At 35.0% G+C, this 19807-nt stretch overlaps 1 protein-coding gene across 1 annotated transcript in view; it reads right to left on the bottom strand.

The window, feature by feature from the left end:
• The window catches only part of LOC149551012 (BTB/POZ domain-containing protein At1g30440-like), a 43740-nt gene that overhangs the window by 17415 nt on the left and 6518 nt on the right, over nucleotides 1-19807 (bottom strand). The window contains exon 3 of the mRNA XM_089786576.1: nucleotides 2799-3995. Within this exon, the coding sequence (XP_089642702.1) occupies nucleotides 2799-3995 (1197 nt within the window). The remainder of the gene's footprint in view (nucleotides 1-2798; nucleotides 3996-19807) is intronic.

Here is a 19807-nt window from a genome sequence, read left to right as displayed (position 1 = left end):
CCTTTGTAATTATTTTTTGGAATTCTATATACAATTTAAATGTCAAATAAGTAGACATGGTCATTTAGCATTTTGAATTTGATCATTACAAATATTGTCAAATATTAAGTTGTTTTCGTATTTGTGTCCAATTTGTCTCCCTACCAAAGGAGTTAAAGTTTAATTTGGACTAATTTAAGATTGCGTATATATTTGATCTATCGCATCTTGATTATTTAATTGTTGGCAGTAAAGTGTGTAAAACATTATAAAGTTGTACATGATAATTCACTGAAGTTGACTCTATTGCCTGAATGAGCAGAGGCACTGGTCTTTTTATTATTTTAGTCAATAAATCTATATATTCCTTCTACAAGCATCAGATCCATTATTAAAACCTTATACAATTCATTCAATTCACACTCAGCATCCAGTTTTCATTTTAATTGAGTTTGAGGACCTTGCCAGCCAGAGAACTCCAGAAGTTTAAATTCGCTATAGAAAAGCCTTGAACTAGACAGTCGGTGTTTGGGGTGAAGGTTTACCCGCCTGGGTGTAGCGAAGCCTGAAGTGCAAGGGAATCAAAAAGTATTCATGTTCGTTGGCTAGAACTGATTGAGAAGTACTATCGAAGAAGTGGCAAGCTCTTGGATTTCCAATCTGCGGTTTTGGGAACCAACACATCATACAATCAAATCATCACTTCCTCTTCCCATCATCACATCATCAATCATGCCAACAATCTCATTACACCATCAGTTATGCCAACACCCTATTGGGGGTGATGGGATGATTACTAGACATCTTTGATACTTCATGGAAACTTCTATGCATCTCTCATGTGTCTTTTTGATTGTTGTTCATCGACAACATTGACCACCTCCAAAAACCAATTTAAAAAATATATTTTTTCTTGATGCCTGTGGCCCCAACCCAACCCTAAAAAATATGGGCCCCACCAACACTCTGAACATTCCAAAAAGCTAACTATACACCTCACAAGTCCACTCCATATCACTGCCAAAGCTTAGAAGCATTGAGCAAGAATATAAGTTGCATAGCAAAAGAGAAAAAGTGAAGCTGCAAAAAAAAGCATTAGTAAGAGCAAGAAATAGCAAGAGGAAGAGCACATGCAGAAAATATTGATAAATTAATAAAAATGGCATGTGCCGTGAAGGTCCATGAGGTGTTTAAGCCCTTAATTTGGGCTTGGTGATTGGAGTTCTGCCCGCAAACCCACACCAACTGCCATGCAGCTGACAACCCCCAGCTGTCCCCTAATCAAGGTTCCCCCCATCTCCCCATTCCGAGACTCCATGGAACATAGTTTATTATCACAATTTCATCCTCGTGCAAAATTTAAAAGCATTTGACTTTGAAAACAAATACGGAATACCCTATGAGGGAAGACAACATCAATTTTACAATCCATTTCACTGCATTTATTCAGCTGCAAAACAGTTATTATGAATGACTAATTTTTGCTGACTGCTTGTAAGTTGTACTAAAGGTGGACACCAATTGTTAGCAGGGGCTAATTCCAGCTTGGGTCATTAAAATTTCCAGCAATATAACAAGTTTATGTTGCATTTTCCAAGCTGCACTTGTTTTTCTTGTCTGCAAGCTGTGTACACCTATGTTTCACTCTGAACCTAGGAAGTCATTTTTTAACTTACACTGGAGAAAACTTCGTGATTTATAAAATCATGAAACCTCTTACTGCTCATGTCATGGTTATTTTCACCCGACGAGTTGACTTTTATTGCCTGGATCATATTCCACCATAATTGCATAGTTCCTAGCATCATAGGGTTCAACATTTTGGTAAACGTTCCATTTACTTGGGATTCCCATTATTGTTTTTCTTTTCAGGGGATTCCTTTTAGGAAGCATCTTTTACGTTGGTCACTCTTGGACATTAATATAATTTTTTTCTACAGTATTTCTGACATCCATAAAGTCTAAATTTCTCTGTCTCTCATTAGTCATCACACATAAATGGTTTTCATACACTACAATTCACGGAAAATGCTTTTTAATTGCTAGAATCTACATGTCATTCAAATAATAGCAAGAAAACATTCCACAAGGAAAATAGAATGTGGTGGGAACTTAAAATTCAAGACGAGGATTCCTGAGATTTTTCACTTCAAAAGGCAGATAAATAAGCTCCCATATCTTTAAGAGGAATACATTCATGCATGAAATTGAATCTTCAGCAAGCATGACAATTAAACTAACTGTGCAGATGTATTTAGCGAATAGGCTTATATCAGTAATATGAATAATTGAAGAGAAAAGGCTTATATAAGTAAGATGAATCATTGAACAAAATCTATCCAAATGACCAGTGTTGATATATTAAAACTAAATAGCCAATGCAATGAATTAAGGATCATAATAATTGGGAAAGTAAAGTGAGCTCAACAATATAAGTTCCCAATGAAAGAAACTAAAACCCATGTTTGTCTAATATATTGCAATCAACAAGGGTAGCAAGGTTCCTAATGATATGTATTTCCAAACATGATCAAGCTGTCATCAAAATTTGAAAAGAAAATGAAGGAAAGGTGGGAAGCAATATTCAACAGCTCCAACATATCAAACAATTAAGCTTAGGAATGAAGAGAGATAATGTTTACCAGAAAAAGTGAGTAGTCTAAAGTGAAGTTTTGTGAACAAGAATAGCAAACATGATAGCTGTAAATAATATAATCGACTGTAGCATGTTGTGCATGATCACAGTCTTTCCTTCTTTCCTTTTTACCATTTTCCATAAAGCATCTTGCATAAACCTACAAAATGCAAAGAACAATTACCTTTAGGAATGTATCAATTGCACGATATAAGCCATCATCTAAAGGCCTGGCATGCTCTGGAAGAGCTGCTGCCAGTGATTGAAATTTGCCAAGCTTTAGGTTGATATCTGGCGCAACTTCTGCAAGGTAAGCATCCATTAGCTTAGCAACCTTAGTAATTGGTGTAAGAGATGTAGAACCAATCAATTGTCCATCCTGATCAGAGCTAGGTGATGCCGCTCCAGCTCCTGAAGCTTGATCAAAAATGACAAAGTTCTCAACAATCCGCTGAACACAATCACAATCATAAAGAGTTTCTACCATGTGGGAATAATTGGGAATAAGAAGATCTTCTAACATGGCCTGATCTAGCTGCATTGCTATCCTTCTTTCTAGATTGCTTTTACAAACAGAACTTGCATTTAATATCATTGCAGTGCGCAACAATCCAAACAAAAAGCTGGTGGAAGTGACACCCTTCTGCATTGGCAGTAGACTCTCAACCATTTCAAGCAGATGCCGTCCATCTTCCTCAGATGGAATTCTAATTCGTCTAGCACCTTGTCGCCTAGTAAGACCAGGAAGATGCCTTTTTGCAAATACTGTTAGTGCTCCTCCAATATTTTCAAGCTTAACACCTCTGGTTTCCAATGAAGAAATGAGTCTCTTATACAGTGGAAGACTAAGAACTGAAACATCTTCATACCACCAGTCAGCTTGAACATTTTTTAATCTAGCTCCCGTACTAATTCCATTCCACAAGACACTACCTCCAGGGCTTTGCATAGACCCACGGTCCATCATAGGCCATCCAAATAAGCTTGGATCTGAACATGCTTTCATAGCAATTGAGTCAACACATCTCTTCACAACCTGAAGCTTCTCTGCATGTGGAAGAACATCTTCACAGCCTTGAACTGCTCTGATGGATTCCTTCCAGTTAGGAAGAACTACTTGGTTTAGGAAAATCTCTGTTCGAGAAATCAAATTACCCTCCCCATAAGCCTCTGTCATCTCCAGATATTCAGCGATACAACGCAGAAATAAAACATTCAAGGCTGTCAGCTCTAGTTTGACACCATAACAAAATTTTGCTACAAGTTCAAACGCGGTGGCACCACCTGGTATATCATGCAGCTGCAAATAGCATCCCTCTTCATCATCTGTAGACTCTTGAATAAGTTTTTCTAACTTTCCACTCCTAGATATCAACGGAAACTGCAAAAGAAATAAAAACCTTTCAAATTTTGAAAAATGTGTAGATGCAAGCTCAATTTCTTTGGTATCAGCCTTCCTCGACAAACTCAGATAAGAATTATCATGGCAGCAAAAATTGTTTGGGCAAAAAAACTGGAAACCAAAAGTACAAGATATTTCGAAATCAGAAAAAGAATGCGAAAAGATCTAAGAAAAAACAGATTTTCAAAAGAAATTTTTTTTAAAAACTATTTTTCACTACTTAAGGGCCTTTCCATAAGATAGAGATATAGAGAGAAAATGCAATAAAGGTTAACCCATGAATTGTAGTAAATAGATTTTTGTTGTTTATATTCATATTGCAGATTACATTGGTAAATATTCAATTAACTTTTTAAGAGGGCAGTCACCAAATAGTTGTCCAAGGCTGAGTTAATAGGTGTACAAAGTAACTGAGATTACCATTTATCAGAAATTTGAAGAGAGCATTCATCAAGTAGTTGTCTATGTCTGAGATCAAACATTAGCTGTCAATGAAATAACTGAGATTAACATTTATCAGACTTTCTAAAAGGGCAGTAACCATATAGTTGTCCAAGTCTCAGATCAAATATTAGCCAAATCTATGAAGTAACTGAGATCAAATTTTATCAGATAACAATCTAGCTACTGTTTGTAAATTAGTAAAAGTGGAAGCTATTTTGATTTTTGAAGTGATCCCAGACTTACACTGCAATTGAGAAATAGAGTTTTGTAGCTGTAATCCAAAATTTGTACTCCATAACAGCAATTGGTAAGTCTTTTATATGGAGTAGAATTCAACAGAAGGCATTTGTTCAGTTGAAGTATAAGATTAGTAAGCCACTGGTTTTGGCAATGCGTAGTTTGCACCTACTAATTTATGTAGAAACAAATGTTTATTAAAAAATTTATATATATATATATATATACATTCATACATACATATATACATATATACATACATATATATACATATATACATATATATATATATAGAATAGTCAATTATAATATAAATTGTAAAATTATTTCATAATATTAATTATAAACTATAGGAGTCCACTCCTTACTGGTCAAAGCGTCATCTATAATTGTGCACTATAGTGTATGATATTGGGCTGGGGTGTGCAAAGAACTCAGGCTATCTCAGAGCCGCAATTTAGAGAAGATTCATCAACTGCTTCAACATCTCACATGCCCCCCTGCAATTCAGGATGATTACAGCCTCTCCAAATTCAGTTAAAGATGACCATTGCTCCTCCTACCTCTATTTAGGGTTTTCCAGAGAAAAGCAAAGAAAACTAAGGGACAAAATAACAAACTGATTCCACACTGACTTTGATTCTGTCTCAGTATTGACTCTATTATTGAGTTTGTTCAGTAATTTCATAAGTTTTGTAGGGCTTCATGGGTTTTTGCAATGATTTTTTTACAGCTTTTGTCTTGTAGGTATTTCAACGTGATTTTAATGAGACTTAAATGCAAAAAATAATTGAAAACATAGGACCAATGATTGGTCAGCGACTTTTTTATCAATCATCTTTTTTGGAGAAAAAAATCAGCTGGCTTCATGATTCGTGGTTAATTGGGCTTCATGATTCGTGGTTAATTGGGTAGTATAACGATTTTTTACAGATAATTGCTTCTCTGATTGAAACTATTCCAATTTTAGGAATTTAAATATTTTCAAATGTTCAAAAAAGTTGCCCAGTTTTTGCCGATTTTTTCCCAATTGTTTTGGCAAGTCCTGAGTTTTTAATTTTGGGCCAGCTGAGTCATTGTTGAGTCAATGTTTTTCAACTATGGTTTGATGTGACTGACACTTGTGCACTATTGCTGAGGTGTGGGGGTCCACAAAAAGAAAGGAAAAAGAAAAGGATCTTTTAAAGCATGGGTCTGTTTTTTAAATGTGTTGGGAAAAGGGGGATGGTCAGGGACATCACAGATGTCTCCAACCTTCCTAGGGACTAGGGGATGTCCCCTCTGAGAATCACTGCCGTCCCACTGTTTCCAAAATGTTTCCTACAACTTTTCAGATTTTGGGGACAGCTGGGGGTCATCCCCAACCCATCCCCAAGGTGTCTTGGAAACAAGATGCATCAAAAAGGGTTGGGAACACATCCAAGGTTCCTTGGTATGAAGTGCTTGCTTTTTCCACCAACCTATTTTTTATCATATCCATAATGCTTCTCAAGTTTTTTATGATTAATCACTCATTGAGGCCTAAAGTTCCTTTTGTTTACATTTTACTCATCTTAGTCGTAGTTGAATCCCGTGCATAAGGTACACTAACAAATCCTTCTGCACTTGTGTTGTAGGTGAATTTCTAAACAAGGGGTCCAATTCAAGAGACTTTGAAAACTCTAGAAAAATCTACATAAGTGTGATTAATTCAAACATCCTTGTCAATGTCGTGTACAAATGACTCTTCTTGTCCCTATTAGAGCTAGAAACTATTCAAAGCAAGTAAGGTTCAAAGTTGAAAACTAAAATAAGGAATTTGCAAAACATTGTCCACCTTTGCTGCACATAGAGCAGCCTTCCACTCATGTCCATCTAAATTTATTCACCCGCAACAACCACCATTTTTTAAGCTTTCCCAACTAAGAGCTTTTGGGGTAATCCTATCTTATTTGGTACTACTTTTTATTTTTTCTTCCCCATTTTGTCAATGCATGGCAATGTTTTGTACAATATTTTCATTTTGTTTAGATACTACTAGAACTAACAAATCTTCTCTAACAACCTCATACTTCTCAAAAGCTTTATTCAACACTGTTTTCCCAATGTTCACTTTCCACATTGATGAAGTGCCTAAGGTTTGCTGATTTTTTATCTCGTCAGTCAATGAGTTCCCAAACTCACCGGGACTTGCCTAAACTCAGTGAGTCGTGAACCGGGTGATCCTGGGCAAGTCCCAAGACCCGGACTCAAACCAGAATAGTCTAAGTTGTGACTCGCTGAGACACGAGTCACAACATGACTCGCCAAGTCCTAATGACCAGACTTGGCTTGCAGAGGCTGAGTTATTTACAAAAAAAAAAGGATGTTTTAACTTATGTTTTTTTCCCTTCTATAAAATATAACAATTATGTTAAAGTCACATTCTTTCCTTTCTTATGCTCTAAGTTATATTTTATATAAATACCGTCATGATGTTTGAGAGTTGTTTCAGATCCAGGAGTTATAATGGAGATTCTAGATTTTGGAAAATACTAAAAAAATAGACTTGGCCAAATTTCAATAATCAGCATGCTTCCATCATTGTTCTTTTCCATAGCTTTTCCTGACTTTTCCAAGGTTTTTTGATACTTGGATTTTCTAGGAATTCCCTCATTCCCTGTACATATCTAAGTTCGACTCAAAAAACTACACAGTTGAATCTTGATAGCAATATCACAATATCTAAGTTTGCTATCTTCAGCTCCAATATGCGTCTGTACTTATGTGATCTATGTATATTCATGTATGTGATCAAATTTTCAAATTAGCTTCTATGTGTTGGTGTTATTGTGTCTATAAGCTTTATTGAATAAAGGGTGATGAAACAAGTTTTAAATCCTTAAAAACCTCTAAATTTGTTGGGTTTTTTCACTTTTCCGAATTTTTGCCGAGTCCTGAGTCGGGTCAGCCCTACCAAGTCCAAGTCTGGGAACTTTGGTCATTACCACCTAAGCAAAAGCCCAATTTTCAACCACAAATTATTTGTCAAAACTCTAAATCATTGCATTAATTACTCCTAAGCTTGGTCCAAGAAACTTTGATGGTTCATCAAACCCTCCAAGAAGCTGATTTTCCCTCTCAGCCAACTCTTATTCCTACTCAAATAAAATGAACTTATTGTCTTCACTAATTTCCACAAACAAGCTGAAATATATGGCAACTATAGTCATAAGTCATTACAACCCATACAACTAAATCCATCATTGGGGAATGTACAAGCAATTTGTCTTTACTTGACTCTGAAAATTCTTTAACGAGTTGCTCACTTGGCATAGATCATACAACAGAAAGATGAGATTATACTTCTGCCAGATGAGGGTATATGGCAATGTGCAAATGTACAACATTAATAGGGCTGTCCGACCATACAATTGTAAGATGACAAGAGGATTCCAACTTAAAAGGATATGTTTAAATCTGTTAAAGTATGTAGCTTCGGTCAGACATATCTATGATCATTGATATATACATATATGCATATATGTATACCAGTATGTTTACATACTGATATATATACATACATATATATAATCCATTTGAATAATATACTGCATATGATCACTGCTTCTAACCGATGTTCATACATATATTTACATCTGAGATCGTATCTCAATAATAATCAAGATATATTCCGATCCCTATTTGTTTAGATCATTATCGATCTGCATTATTACCTTTATCGGGCTTTGATTGAAACGAGTTCATTACGTTTGGTGATTTAAGTTTAGACTTTTGTTATGTCTAACAAATCTCATATCAGGTGTGATAGTCAAACACCGAACAGGTGTGACGGTGAATGGTCATGTCTCCATTCAGAGACATGCCCATTCACTGTCACACCCGTCCTTGATATATATACTTGATCTGCCTGATCTTGCTAGGCATCAAAATCGATTAATGCAAGCATATCTGAAGAAACATAAGCATCACAGTTTAGAGAACATCTCATCTATATTACTGTAGAGTAATACATATATTCTGGAGTAAATCAGATCCATTGCCATTAGAGTTTGAACCTGCAAATTAAAATCATACATCAGTCAGTACTATACTAAAATCTAATAGAAATTTACATGGTATCAAAGCCTTGTCAAGGAAAGATCTTATTAAGTTTAAGAGATCAAATTTTCAAATTGAGTTGCAGTCTCTTATTCTTCAAAATGATAAACATGTTAAGATTCAAACACCACCTTACAAGTGCTGATAACTTCAAATAAGGATGCTATTTAAAGTGAACAAATTAGAATCCTTTGTAAAAGAAGAAAACGATGAAACTAAAGATGATCCAGAGAAAACTCTGTAGATTGAGAATAATGAGAAAGCCATGAAAATAATAGTGGATGCTGTTCAAGACCATATAGTACCTATTGTGGCAAAACATGTAACAGCATGTCACGTGTTTAAAGCTCTTGAAAACGCATTTATACTAAATAACACTGGCAAAAGACTTGCTCTTAAAAGACAAATGAATAATATTAGCATGAATAAAGGAGAATCAGTAAATGCCTTCTTCATGAGAATCACTGAATTAAGAAATCGATTATCTTCAGTCAGTTATGAAATTGACAATCAAGAGTTATCCCTAATAGCATTAGGAGGACTATCAAGTTCTTGGGAGGCATTTGTACAAGGTATAAGTGCAAGATCTAAACTTCCAAAATTAGATCGATTACGATCTGATTGTCTTCAAGAAGAGTCAAGACTAATGACTAAAGGAAAACAAAAGACTATAGATGACGACATTCATGTTCTTAACACCAACTCTCATAAGAAGGGTAAGAAGAAAAACTCCAAAAGGAAAAGAAACTTTCATGGAGAAGGACCTTCAAACAAAAGAAAGATCTGACTAAAATTGAATGTTTCAGATGTGATCAATATGGATATTATGCACTAAATTATCCTGATCAATCAAAACTTCAAGCATCATTTGCCAAAACTGATAAATCAATCGAAGGTCAAGATCTTGAGAGGTATGCCTTCTACTCAACCTAGTCTAGTCAAATATCAACCAAGTCCAACACTTGGATAGCTAACAATGGATCTTCAAGACACATCACTGGATATCAAGATAATCTAGAGAGCATGCAAATAGAAACCGATGAAGAAGTTACAATTGGTGATGATTCTGCACATTCTATAAAAAGAATTGGGACCTACACTATCAAATTAAAATCAGGAAAATCTTTTCAGCTTTATGGAGTTCTATATGTACCAAATATTAAAAGGAACTTAATAGCTATATTGCCACTTGAAGATGATGGTTATAGAGTCACATTCATGGAAGGTAAAGTACTAGCATGGGCAAAGAATTCAACTATAAAGAAGGCTCAAACTATAGGAGTGAGACAAGGACTGCTATATGCACTTTGCACTAAGACAAACCATGCACTTGTTAATGAGACCTCAGATTCAAATGAAATCTGGCATCGAAGATTAGGTCGTATCAACTTTCGTGCCTTAACATCTATGGGGAAGTTGGTAATTGGAATGCCCACATTAAGTCAAATTCAAAATGAATCTTGTAAAGGTTGTGCCTTGGGAAAAAACACAAAAAAATCATTTCCTCATAGTTTGAGCAAAACTAAAGACGTGTTATAACTAGTACACTCTAACCTATGTGGACCCATGTCAACACCATCCTTAGGAGGTTTTTTGCACTATGTGATATTTGTTGATGACTTTTCAAGGAAGACATGGATATACTTCCTTAAGTGTAAAGAATCTAAAGAGATTCTTTCTAAATTTAAAGAATTCAAAACTATCACTGAAAACTCCTCAGGAAAGAATATTGAAATTCTAAGAATAGGTAACGGGAAAGAGTACACTTCTGAGATATTTAAAGAATTCTGCAAACTTGTTGGGATTAAGAGGGAGTTTATAGTTCCCTACAACCCTCAACAGAATGGAGTTCATGAAAGGAAAAATAGAACTATTGTAGAAGCTGCTAGGGCTATGATATATGATCAAAACTTGAGCATGTAATTTTGGGTTGAAGCATCACATCATTCTATATTTAAAACAGATGTCCTCACTCACATCTAGACAAGAAGACTCCTAAAGAAGGCTTTTCAAGTATGGAACCTAACATTAGTCATTTGAGGATATTTGGATGTCCTATATATGTTCAAGTACCTAAGGAGAAAAGGACAAAATTAGAACCTGCTGGAAGGAAAGGAATCCTTATTGGTTTTAGTGAAACAGTAAAGGATTACAGAATCTACATACCTAGACAAAAACAAATTGAACTTAGCAGAGATATCATCTTTGAAGAAGACATTGCCTTCAAAAGAGCCAAAATTTCAGATGAACTAGATACGGATGATTCACCCCATTCCCTAGAAGAGGTTCCTACTCCTAAGATTCGGAGGGAGTACCCTGAAGAGACTTCAAATGAAAATGAGATCCTTCCAGAGACTCAAGAAGAGAGTCTTGACAATAATTCTAAGAGGCCACTTTGGGCTAGAAAAATAATAGAGGAAGGAGATGAATTTGCAGCACCTTCAGGGACATTCAGAGAAAGCAAAAGACCTCGCAAACTAACATATAATTCATTCATGTGTGAGATTCCAAACTCTGAACCTTGTAATGGTTCTGAAGCTCTCAAGCATCAAGTTTGGAAAGATGCAATGGTAGAAGAATATTAGTCAATACTATAAAATGATGTTTGGGACATAATTTCTAGACCTAAAGGAAAATCTGTTGTTTTATCTAAAGGCTCTTCAAAGTTAAGTATGTTGCAGATGGTAGCATTGTAAAACATAAAGCCCATTTTGTAGCTAGGGGATTCTCTCAAAAGGAAGGAATAGATGTAATGTCCCCATTTTTAGCAAGCTCCTCCAATTGGCTTGGTCAGTTTACCGTCGCGACCCTCGTGAGCTGACAATGGGATTTGAGGGTCTCGGTTGTGGGGTTATAGGCTTTTCAACAGCCTATGCTATGTTTTGGCTCCAATTGAGAGACTTACTATTTTTTGTAAGCCAAATTGTTGGTTCCGATGAGCTTAGTTGAGTTAGAGGTGTTAGGTGATGCTCTCAATTTTTATTTCGAGCTTCTGGTTCGGTCTCCAAGAATCTTGGAGGGAGCATCTATTTATAGTAAGTCACCTCGTCAGGTTCATTCATCGTCTTTCATCATCAAAATCACTTTGGTGTTGTCAGATTTCGATTTTGATGCTTCTTTAGTTGTTTTCGCAAGACGAGTGAATTATTATTATTCTTCATCTAAATACGCTGAAGTTGCTATTTTTGTTGGTATTGTTGATCGGTCACCTCAGTATCATAGCTCGTTGGAACTGAGACGAAAAGTTTTAAATCGTGGGAACAAGAAATATTGGCCTTGCATGTCAGAATATTAAGTTATGGTGAAAAAGGTCATTTTTGGAGCCAAAAGCAATTAATAAATTATATCAATGGCACTTTATTATATTTTAATGTTGTGTAGAGAAAGTTTCTTAAGTGGAGTTCTTTTGGGAAACTGGTGTCATTTGGAGATTATAAATATGAGGACATTTGATGAAAAAAAATCCGATTATTTGTTTTTCTCTCTACTTGTCGTCTTTGTGACAATTCCGAGTCTGTGGTTTTGTGCCCTTGCTGAAGTATAAGAGTTAGATTCTAAATTTTTCTTGCAATTTGTTGCTGAGGTAAAGCAAATTGTAATTGCTTCTCTACTGTATCTACTGTTATTGAGAAGTTGATTGAACAAGTGTTGAAGACTACATTCTAGAGAATGAATTGAAGGCTGAGTTATTAATTTTATGCTTCTATGTCCTGGTTGGGAGTACAACCTAAGTGTTACAGGCAAGGTCACCTGGAGACGGGGAGACTTCGAGGTCTCCAGTACTGGTACTGGTACCGGTACGGCAATTTTTCAAATAGGAGACAGGGGTACTTGGAGACGGCAAATTTTTTTGAATTTTTTTTTAATAGTTTAAAGAGTCTAATACTAAAAGTAAATACAAAATTTGAAAATAGTAATATTATAAGACTAAAGTAAATAATAATAGTAATGTCACATTAAAAATTAAAATAGACTCATAGAGTCAAAGATTTCAAAACTCACATGAACACAATATTGTATCTCATAGACATATTTGTTGTTCGAATATTGCATATGATCACCATCATATCAGATTGATAATCGCTGAGATTATCATTACATATTCAAATTTTAAATTCAAAAAAGTATAGTTTGATGCTGAATTGCCGATATGCAAACAAAAATGAACACTTTGTACAATAAACAAAAAACAGAAATATATCTAGTATTAGTATGTCGATGGTACTATCATCTACTCCACAAGGTTGTGATCATCCATCTCAAGGTCTTCAGCTATCATGCTCTCCAAAAAATCATCTCTCCAAAAATATTTTAAATGATTTAATCATTTAAATTGTCGAATAAAAATAATTTTTTTAAAGTGTTTCTAATGTTTTTAAAGTTATTAATTTATTAAATAAAATATTTTAAATGATTTAATCATTTAAATTGTCAGTGGTCTTAATTTTTGCATTAAAAACATTAAAATGAGGGCTAATTTATATAAATTATTTAATATTATATTTTACATTTATATTTTATCAGTAGACTTCGGGGAGACTTCACTTTTTGGTTTAGGAGATGGGGAGACTTCAGGAGACTTCGTCATGAAGTCTCCAACCTTTTTTGAGGTCTTCGGAGACGCGAAAAGTCTCCGAGACGCGTCTCGGTGACTTTTAGGGGGAGACGGGTCTCCTGGTAACCATGGTTACAGGGCTGCCATTTCACTATAGGGCAGCAGTTTATCAATTGCAAGGTCGTGTTCACCTAAAGAGGGTTCGTGTGACATTTCTGAGGGGTCCTGTTACAATTTTCAAGAGCTACGTCAATTTATATGACCTGTGACAATTTAAAAGTCAAAGCCAATCTATATTTCTAGGTTCTTGGCATTTTAAAATATTATTGTTGTTACTATTTGTTTGAAACATTGTTGGTAATGAATTAAAGCTGTAGCAAATCCTTCGTCTTTCATAATTATATAATTGCACAGTTCGTAGGGCAAAATTATGAATTAATGTAGGCATTCATACAAACTTCTTAGTATTAAATTTATCTGAAATTGTAAGTGCCCAATTGCATTCTCTAGTGTAATTCAAAAATTAGATTATCAAATTTGCAACCATAATAGTAAAGACTGTCAAATGTTTGATAAAATGTTAGACCATTGATTAGCAAAGGAAAATTGATGATTGTTAAGGATATAGCTAGCTGGGGTTATTACAATAGACTTTGCAGAAACTTTCGCACCAATTGCTAAGTATACCTCAGTCAGAGCTGTAATGCAGCAGCCAAAAGTTGGAAAATTCATCAAATGGATGTGAAAATTGTCTTTCTAAATGGAACTATTGAGGAAGAAATATACTTGGAGCAACCTGAAGGGTTTGTGACTCATGATGCACCTCTTATGTGTGTAAATTAAAAAAGGCTCTATATGGACTCAAACAGGCTCCCCGAAGCTAGTATGAAAGGATTGATATATATCTACTAAGTCATGGATTCTCCAAGAGGATGTTGATCCAAATCTTTATTTTAAAGTAACTAAAGGTGATATGTTGATTCTAATCCTTTATGTTGATAATCTTCTGATTACAGGAGAAGACCATCTCATTAATCAGTGTAAGAAATAATTATGAAGGACTTAGGGATTCTTCATTACTTCCTTGGATTGGAAATTCATCAGTAGTCAGGAAACATCTTTCTACATCAAAAAAAATATACAGTCGATATTCTGAAAAGATTTGGAATGTGGAATAGTCGACCTATGTCAACACCTACGGAAACCAACTTACACAAGCTACAGGAAGCAACTACTGAATCCAGACTTATCGATCCCACTTTATACAGACAGATAATTGGGTCTTTAATGTACCTTGTGAATACTTGACTGGATATTTGCTATGTTGTGAATGCATTAAGCCAGTTCATGTGTGAACCTCAAGAAGTACATCTTGTTGCTTTGAAGCATAGATTAAGATATCTTCAAGGCACTATTGGGTATGAACTTAAATATGAGAATACCAGCTTGTCGTTACATGGATATACTGATTTTGATTGGGTCGGAAGTGCAAAAGACAGGAAAAGCGCATCTAGATGTTGTTTCAGTTTAGAATCAGCTATGATCTCATAGAGTGGAAGCAAGCTTTAGTCACTCAGAGTTCAACCGAGGTAGAATACATTGCAGTAGCAATGGGAGCAAGTGAAGCAGTGTGGATTCGAAAATTGCTTGCAAGTTTATTCTGTAAGCCTCTAAAACCTACCATTATTCACTATGATAACCAAAGCTGCATCAAGTTATCTGTGAATCCGGTATTTAATAATAGATCAAAGCATATAGAGATCCCTTGCCACTATGAGAGACATGGTTTATTCTGTGAGCCTCTCAAACCTACCATTATTCAATGTGACAACCAAAGCTGCATCAAGTTATCTGTGAATTCGGTATTTTATGATAGATCAAAGCATATAGAAATCCCTTACCACTACATAAGAGACATGGTGGAAAGAAGAGCTATTCAGTTGGAATATATTAATACAAGTGATATTCTCACCAAGCCTCTTCCAAAGGTGAAAGTTGATCATTTCAGAAAGAAACTTGGTATGGTTGAAATGTGAGTTTATGAGATTGAGTCTCAATATTGTAAAATTTTGTATTAATATAAATAAAGATGTTTAAAGTGTAAACTCTTTTGTCATATGTGTGACTCTATGACTTATGGGCATATCCTATGTACATTACTAAAAGGTGACAATCTTTTATAATGAAATGTTGACTCTAACATTATAAGGTGATGACTTCATAATGATTAGACTACTATCATGATGAATATCATGTGACTTGATATTCATAGACAAGTCATAATAGTTAATAGGACATATTGATAGATATCATGTGACGTGATATCTGTAGAAGATCATTATGTTCACTTATCATAGTGGATATTATGAGACGTAATATCTATGGATATACCATAATCTCTTATGATAGACATCATAAGACTTGATGTGTGTGCACACACCATAACTGGAAAGAACATCATGAGACTTGATTTTCTTAAGCATATCACAAGTTAGGTGATATTACTTTTAGAATTAAGAAGAACTTTTATATATGTACTTTGTCTTCCCTAGCTAAGAGGGAGTGTTAAAGTATGTAGCTTCAGTCAGACGTATCTGTGATCATTGATATATACATATGTATATATATACCAGTATGTATACCAGTATGTTTACATACTGATATATATGCATACATATATATAATCCATTTGAATAATATTCTGCATATGATCACTGCTTCTAACCAATGTTCATATATATATTTACATCTGAGATCGTATCTCAATAACGATCGAGATATATTCTGATCCCAACTTGTTTAGGTCATTATCGATCTACATTATTACCTTTATCAGGCTGTGATTGAAACGAGTTCATTATGGTCAGTGATTTAAGTTTAGACTTTTGTTATGTCTAACAAATCTCATATCGGGTGTAATAATCAAACACCGAAAAGGTGTGACAGTGAATGGTCATGTCTCCATTCGGAGACATGCCCATTCACTCTCACACCCATCCTTGATATATATACTCGATCTGCCCGATCTTGATAGGCATCGAAATCTATTAATGCAAGCATATCTGAAGGAACATAAGCATCACAGTTTAGAGAACATCTCATCTATATTACTGTAGAGTAATACATATATTATGGAGCAAATCAGATCCATTGCCATTTGAGTTTGAACCTGCAAATTAAAATCATAGATCAGTCAGTGCTATACTGAAATCTCATAGAAACTTTACAAAATCAACCAAAAAGGAATGATAATCTATCATGTAGTTATATCACTTCAAACTCTTGAAAGAGATTATCTTTAAGTGAACCTTCAAATAACTAACTCAACTGAGACAATCCTTGACCATTCAACCAACCATATTGTTTGGCTTCTAACCCAATTCAAACCTAAAGGCTTCATCTTGATTCCTAGAATACATTTAAAAAGCATTATGCTTTGTGGATAAGTTTTCCCAATACAATTCCCCTATTCATGAGGTAAGAGCAAATAACATTGAAAGCACAAATAGTTGTCCAGGATGACGCGCTAAATAATAAGTGGTGCCATTCTCTAATAAATTTGTGAAGTTAAATTGTGATTGTACTTCCCAAGGCAGCACAAAGAAATGCTGGTGCAGGATTTGTGCTGAGAGATGCTAATGGAGAATTTGTGTTTGGTGGCTCCCTCTTCCTAAAGTTAGAACTAATAATGAGGCTAAAGGCAAAGTGTTAGTGGCATGCATGACAGCTGCAGTGTTCTAAATGATTGCTAAACTTATTGTGAAAGGGTTTATCCTATTTTTTATTAGTACAATGCACAAAGCTTCCTATCCTGATAGGAGGCTAAAGCATTGTGTAGAAGAGGCCTTTGAGTTGGGCTCTAAGTTTGCTAGTGTAAGTTGCACTGTAGATGCAATTTAAATGCAATGACAGAATTTATGGCTACTCTTAAATCCCTATATAGCCATTTTTCTGATTCTTAGGAGAGTATAAAGACATGTCTTAGAAATAAGCCTGCTCCTTGCAATTTAATTACTTTATGGCCTTTAGGCTCTCTCTCACTAACAGTGATGTTTAATTATAGGTTTTAGAAGCTCCATGCATGGTAACATGTCTAAGTTGGAGGTCATGGCAAAGGCCAAGTTCATTTATTCTGGCTTGTGTGAAGCAACTTTTGTAGGTGTCACAATCCTGCCAACAAGTATTGGTGGGTGGATTAATGGATTATTTTATTCTCTTTGATTGTTTGGACGTTGGAGGTGCTTTGTTGTTGTATGCATTTGGTGGGTTTTAGGCAACAAGTGAATAAAGAACATGACCTTCACTGCAAAGGAATTGTTTTAATCTTTAGAGCAACGTTCACACTCCACTTTCTTTTGATTTGGACACTCACCTAGATTTCATTAAAGTAGTGTTGGGGGAAAGATGAGCTTGGTGTTGATGGCTCTCCTCATTCTAAATAGATAGCTTGACTAGATTTATGGAAAAAAAGGCTAGTGGAGATCTGAAATGCTACTTTGAGATGTAAGGTTTTAACAAGCATTTCATCCTATTTAGTTTTAAGGCATACTCATGCTAATGGCAAGAGTCCTAGAGATGAGGATGTCAAACAAAGTCCAGCCAATGTTTGGTATTTGCGGTGGTGAAATTTTGAACCTGTGAAGGTCAGGATTTTTGTGTTGGAGAAGGAAGCGTGTATCCTATGAGTATTACACCCTGATTTATGGAACATTTTTGTGACTCTATTGAGACAAGTTGTATAGAAGGCTGGAAATGTCCAATGACCACAAAAAAAGCAAGAAAAAAACTTGAGAAAAATTAATCCAATAATGACTTGTAGGACCATTATTGCATCAACACTCTGCGTTCTCTAACTAGTCACAAACCCCAGAGTTATAAAGGTGACAATCAGTGCTAGACAAGGTTGGGCATAGGTGGAGATACTTCAGTTGAGTTACTTCACTTTGGTTGACTAAATGGTATATTCAATGGATCATTCTGAAGAAATTGAATCTTATCTCTGCTGAGATAAAATCAAGCAGACTAAAGTCAACGCACAAAGCTATTTTTCTTGAAGATTAATTTTGGTAAAGCCTGTAATAGGGTTGAGAGGGAAATCATTCTGCACGAGCGTCATCATGTAGAATTTACCTAAAATTAAGATGCACTGTAGGAACCTTCTCTAATTCACCTCTGTCAAGGTTCAATGAATCAATCAATTGTCCCTTTATACTCGATTCCAGATGTATGTTGAGCATGACATTGAAGCTAAGGCGTTGTTTTTTAAATAGAGGATAACAGTTATCAATGACTCGCTGTTCTTGTGAGATTTAATGTTCATTTTATTAACATATTAAATAACAATATCACAGTGACTATTGGCAAGGTAACTGTGCCTAAGGAATATAAGCTAACTAGCTGAAGGATAGACCTCAAAGGGAGTGTCTTGAGGTATTCTAACGATACTAGGACTAGGTTAGTTTAAGTTGAAGAATATTGAACCTGTTACACAAAAAAATTGGATTAATTGAATTCACACTGATGTGGTAAATTATGGTGCACAATTTTCACAAAGTTAGATTAAGTGTATAGAAGTAGATCCTTAATGCATAGAAAGAAGATCAAATTATCAAGCAATAACAAGTTTAAGTCTAGGTAGATTACAATGGGGAGAAGCATATAATCCAGTGGCATTATTTATCACTTGTTGAGCATAAACACTCAAGCTTATGTGAAGATTACAAGAGGGAAGTCTCTAACTATCTCTAAAACTTGAATCTCAGAGTTAAAAGAAAATAAAAGGATATGACTTAACTGCATGTAAGACCAGAGTTGCCAGAAACTGCTATGTCCCTCCTTGGGCGCACGTATCCCCGTATCCAATTTGGAAACGTATCTAATACTGCCCGGATACACGTTGAATGTTGCACCCATGTCTGCCTAATAAACTTGATTTTCTAACCGTACCAAATCCTATGGGATTTGTTTTTTTTTTTTTAAGGTTTGACGTAGATCTTCCCTTTAATGTAAAAAAAACTATATTAAAGCAATTTTTTTTTAAATAGTATAAACAAAACTTCCACCGAACGAGAAAGACAAATAAAATGTTTTTTCTATTTCAGCAACCCTTTTTTGGGTTATCTTCTAATGCAACTCTACTATGTTTACATATAGTAAAAAGTTAAATTAAACTATAAATATTTATGTAGCATTTATGTGTCAATATTACTGTTGAGGTAAAGAAAATCTCCTACAATAACTTAGAAAACTATTTAAAATATATGTATATGTGTTATTTATTAATGTCGTATCCAGCCGTATCCATATTGGGGGTCTTGAAAAATGGCTGTATCTGTACCCAATACCGTATCTGTATTTGTATCCGTATCCGTATCCATGCAACTTTGTGTAAGACGATGTAATTGCATGCAAAAGATAGTTCCTTGACTTATGAGAGAATATAGCATATGATGACAATCTATTCTAAATCATGAAA

The sequence above is a fragment of the Cupressus sempervirens genome, chromosome 6, assembly GCF_028749045.1.
Source record: "Cupressus sempervirens isolate cs-2001-9-10 chromosome 6, ASM2874904v1, whole genome shotgun sequence".
In the NCBI taxonomy this organism is placed as follows: Eukaryota; Viridiplantae; Streptophyta; class Pinopsida; order Cupressales; family Cupressaceae; genus Cupressus; species Cupressus sempervirens.
The sequence above is the reverse complement of the archived record's forward strand: the minus strand, read 5'-3'. Positions and strand labels throughout refer to the sequence as shown.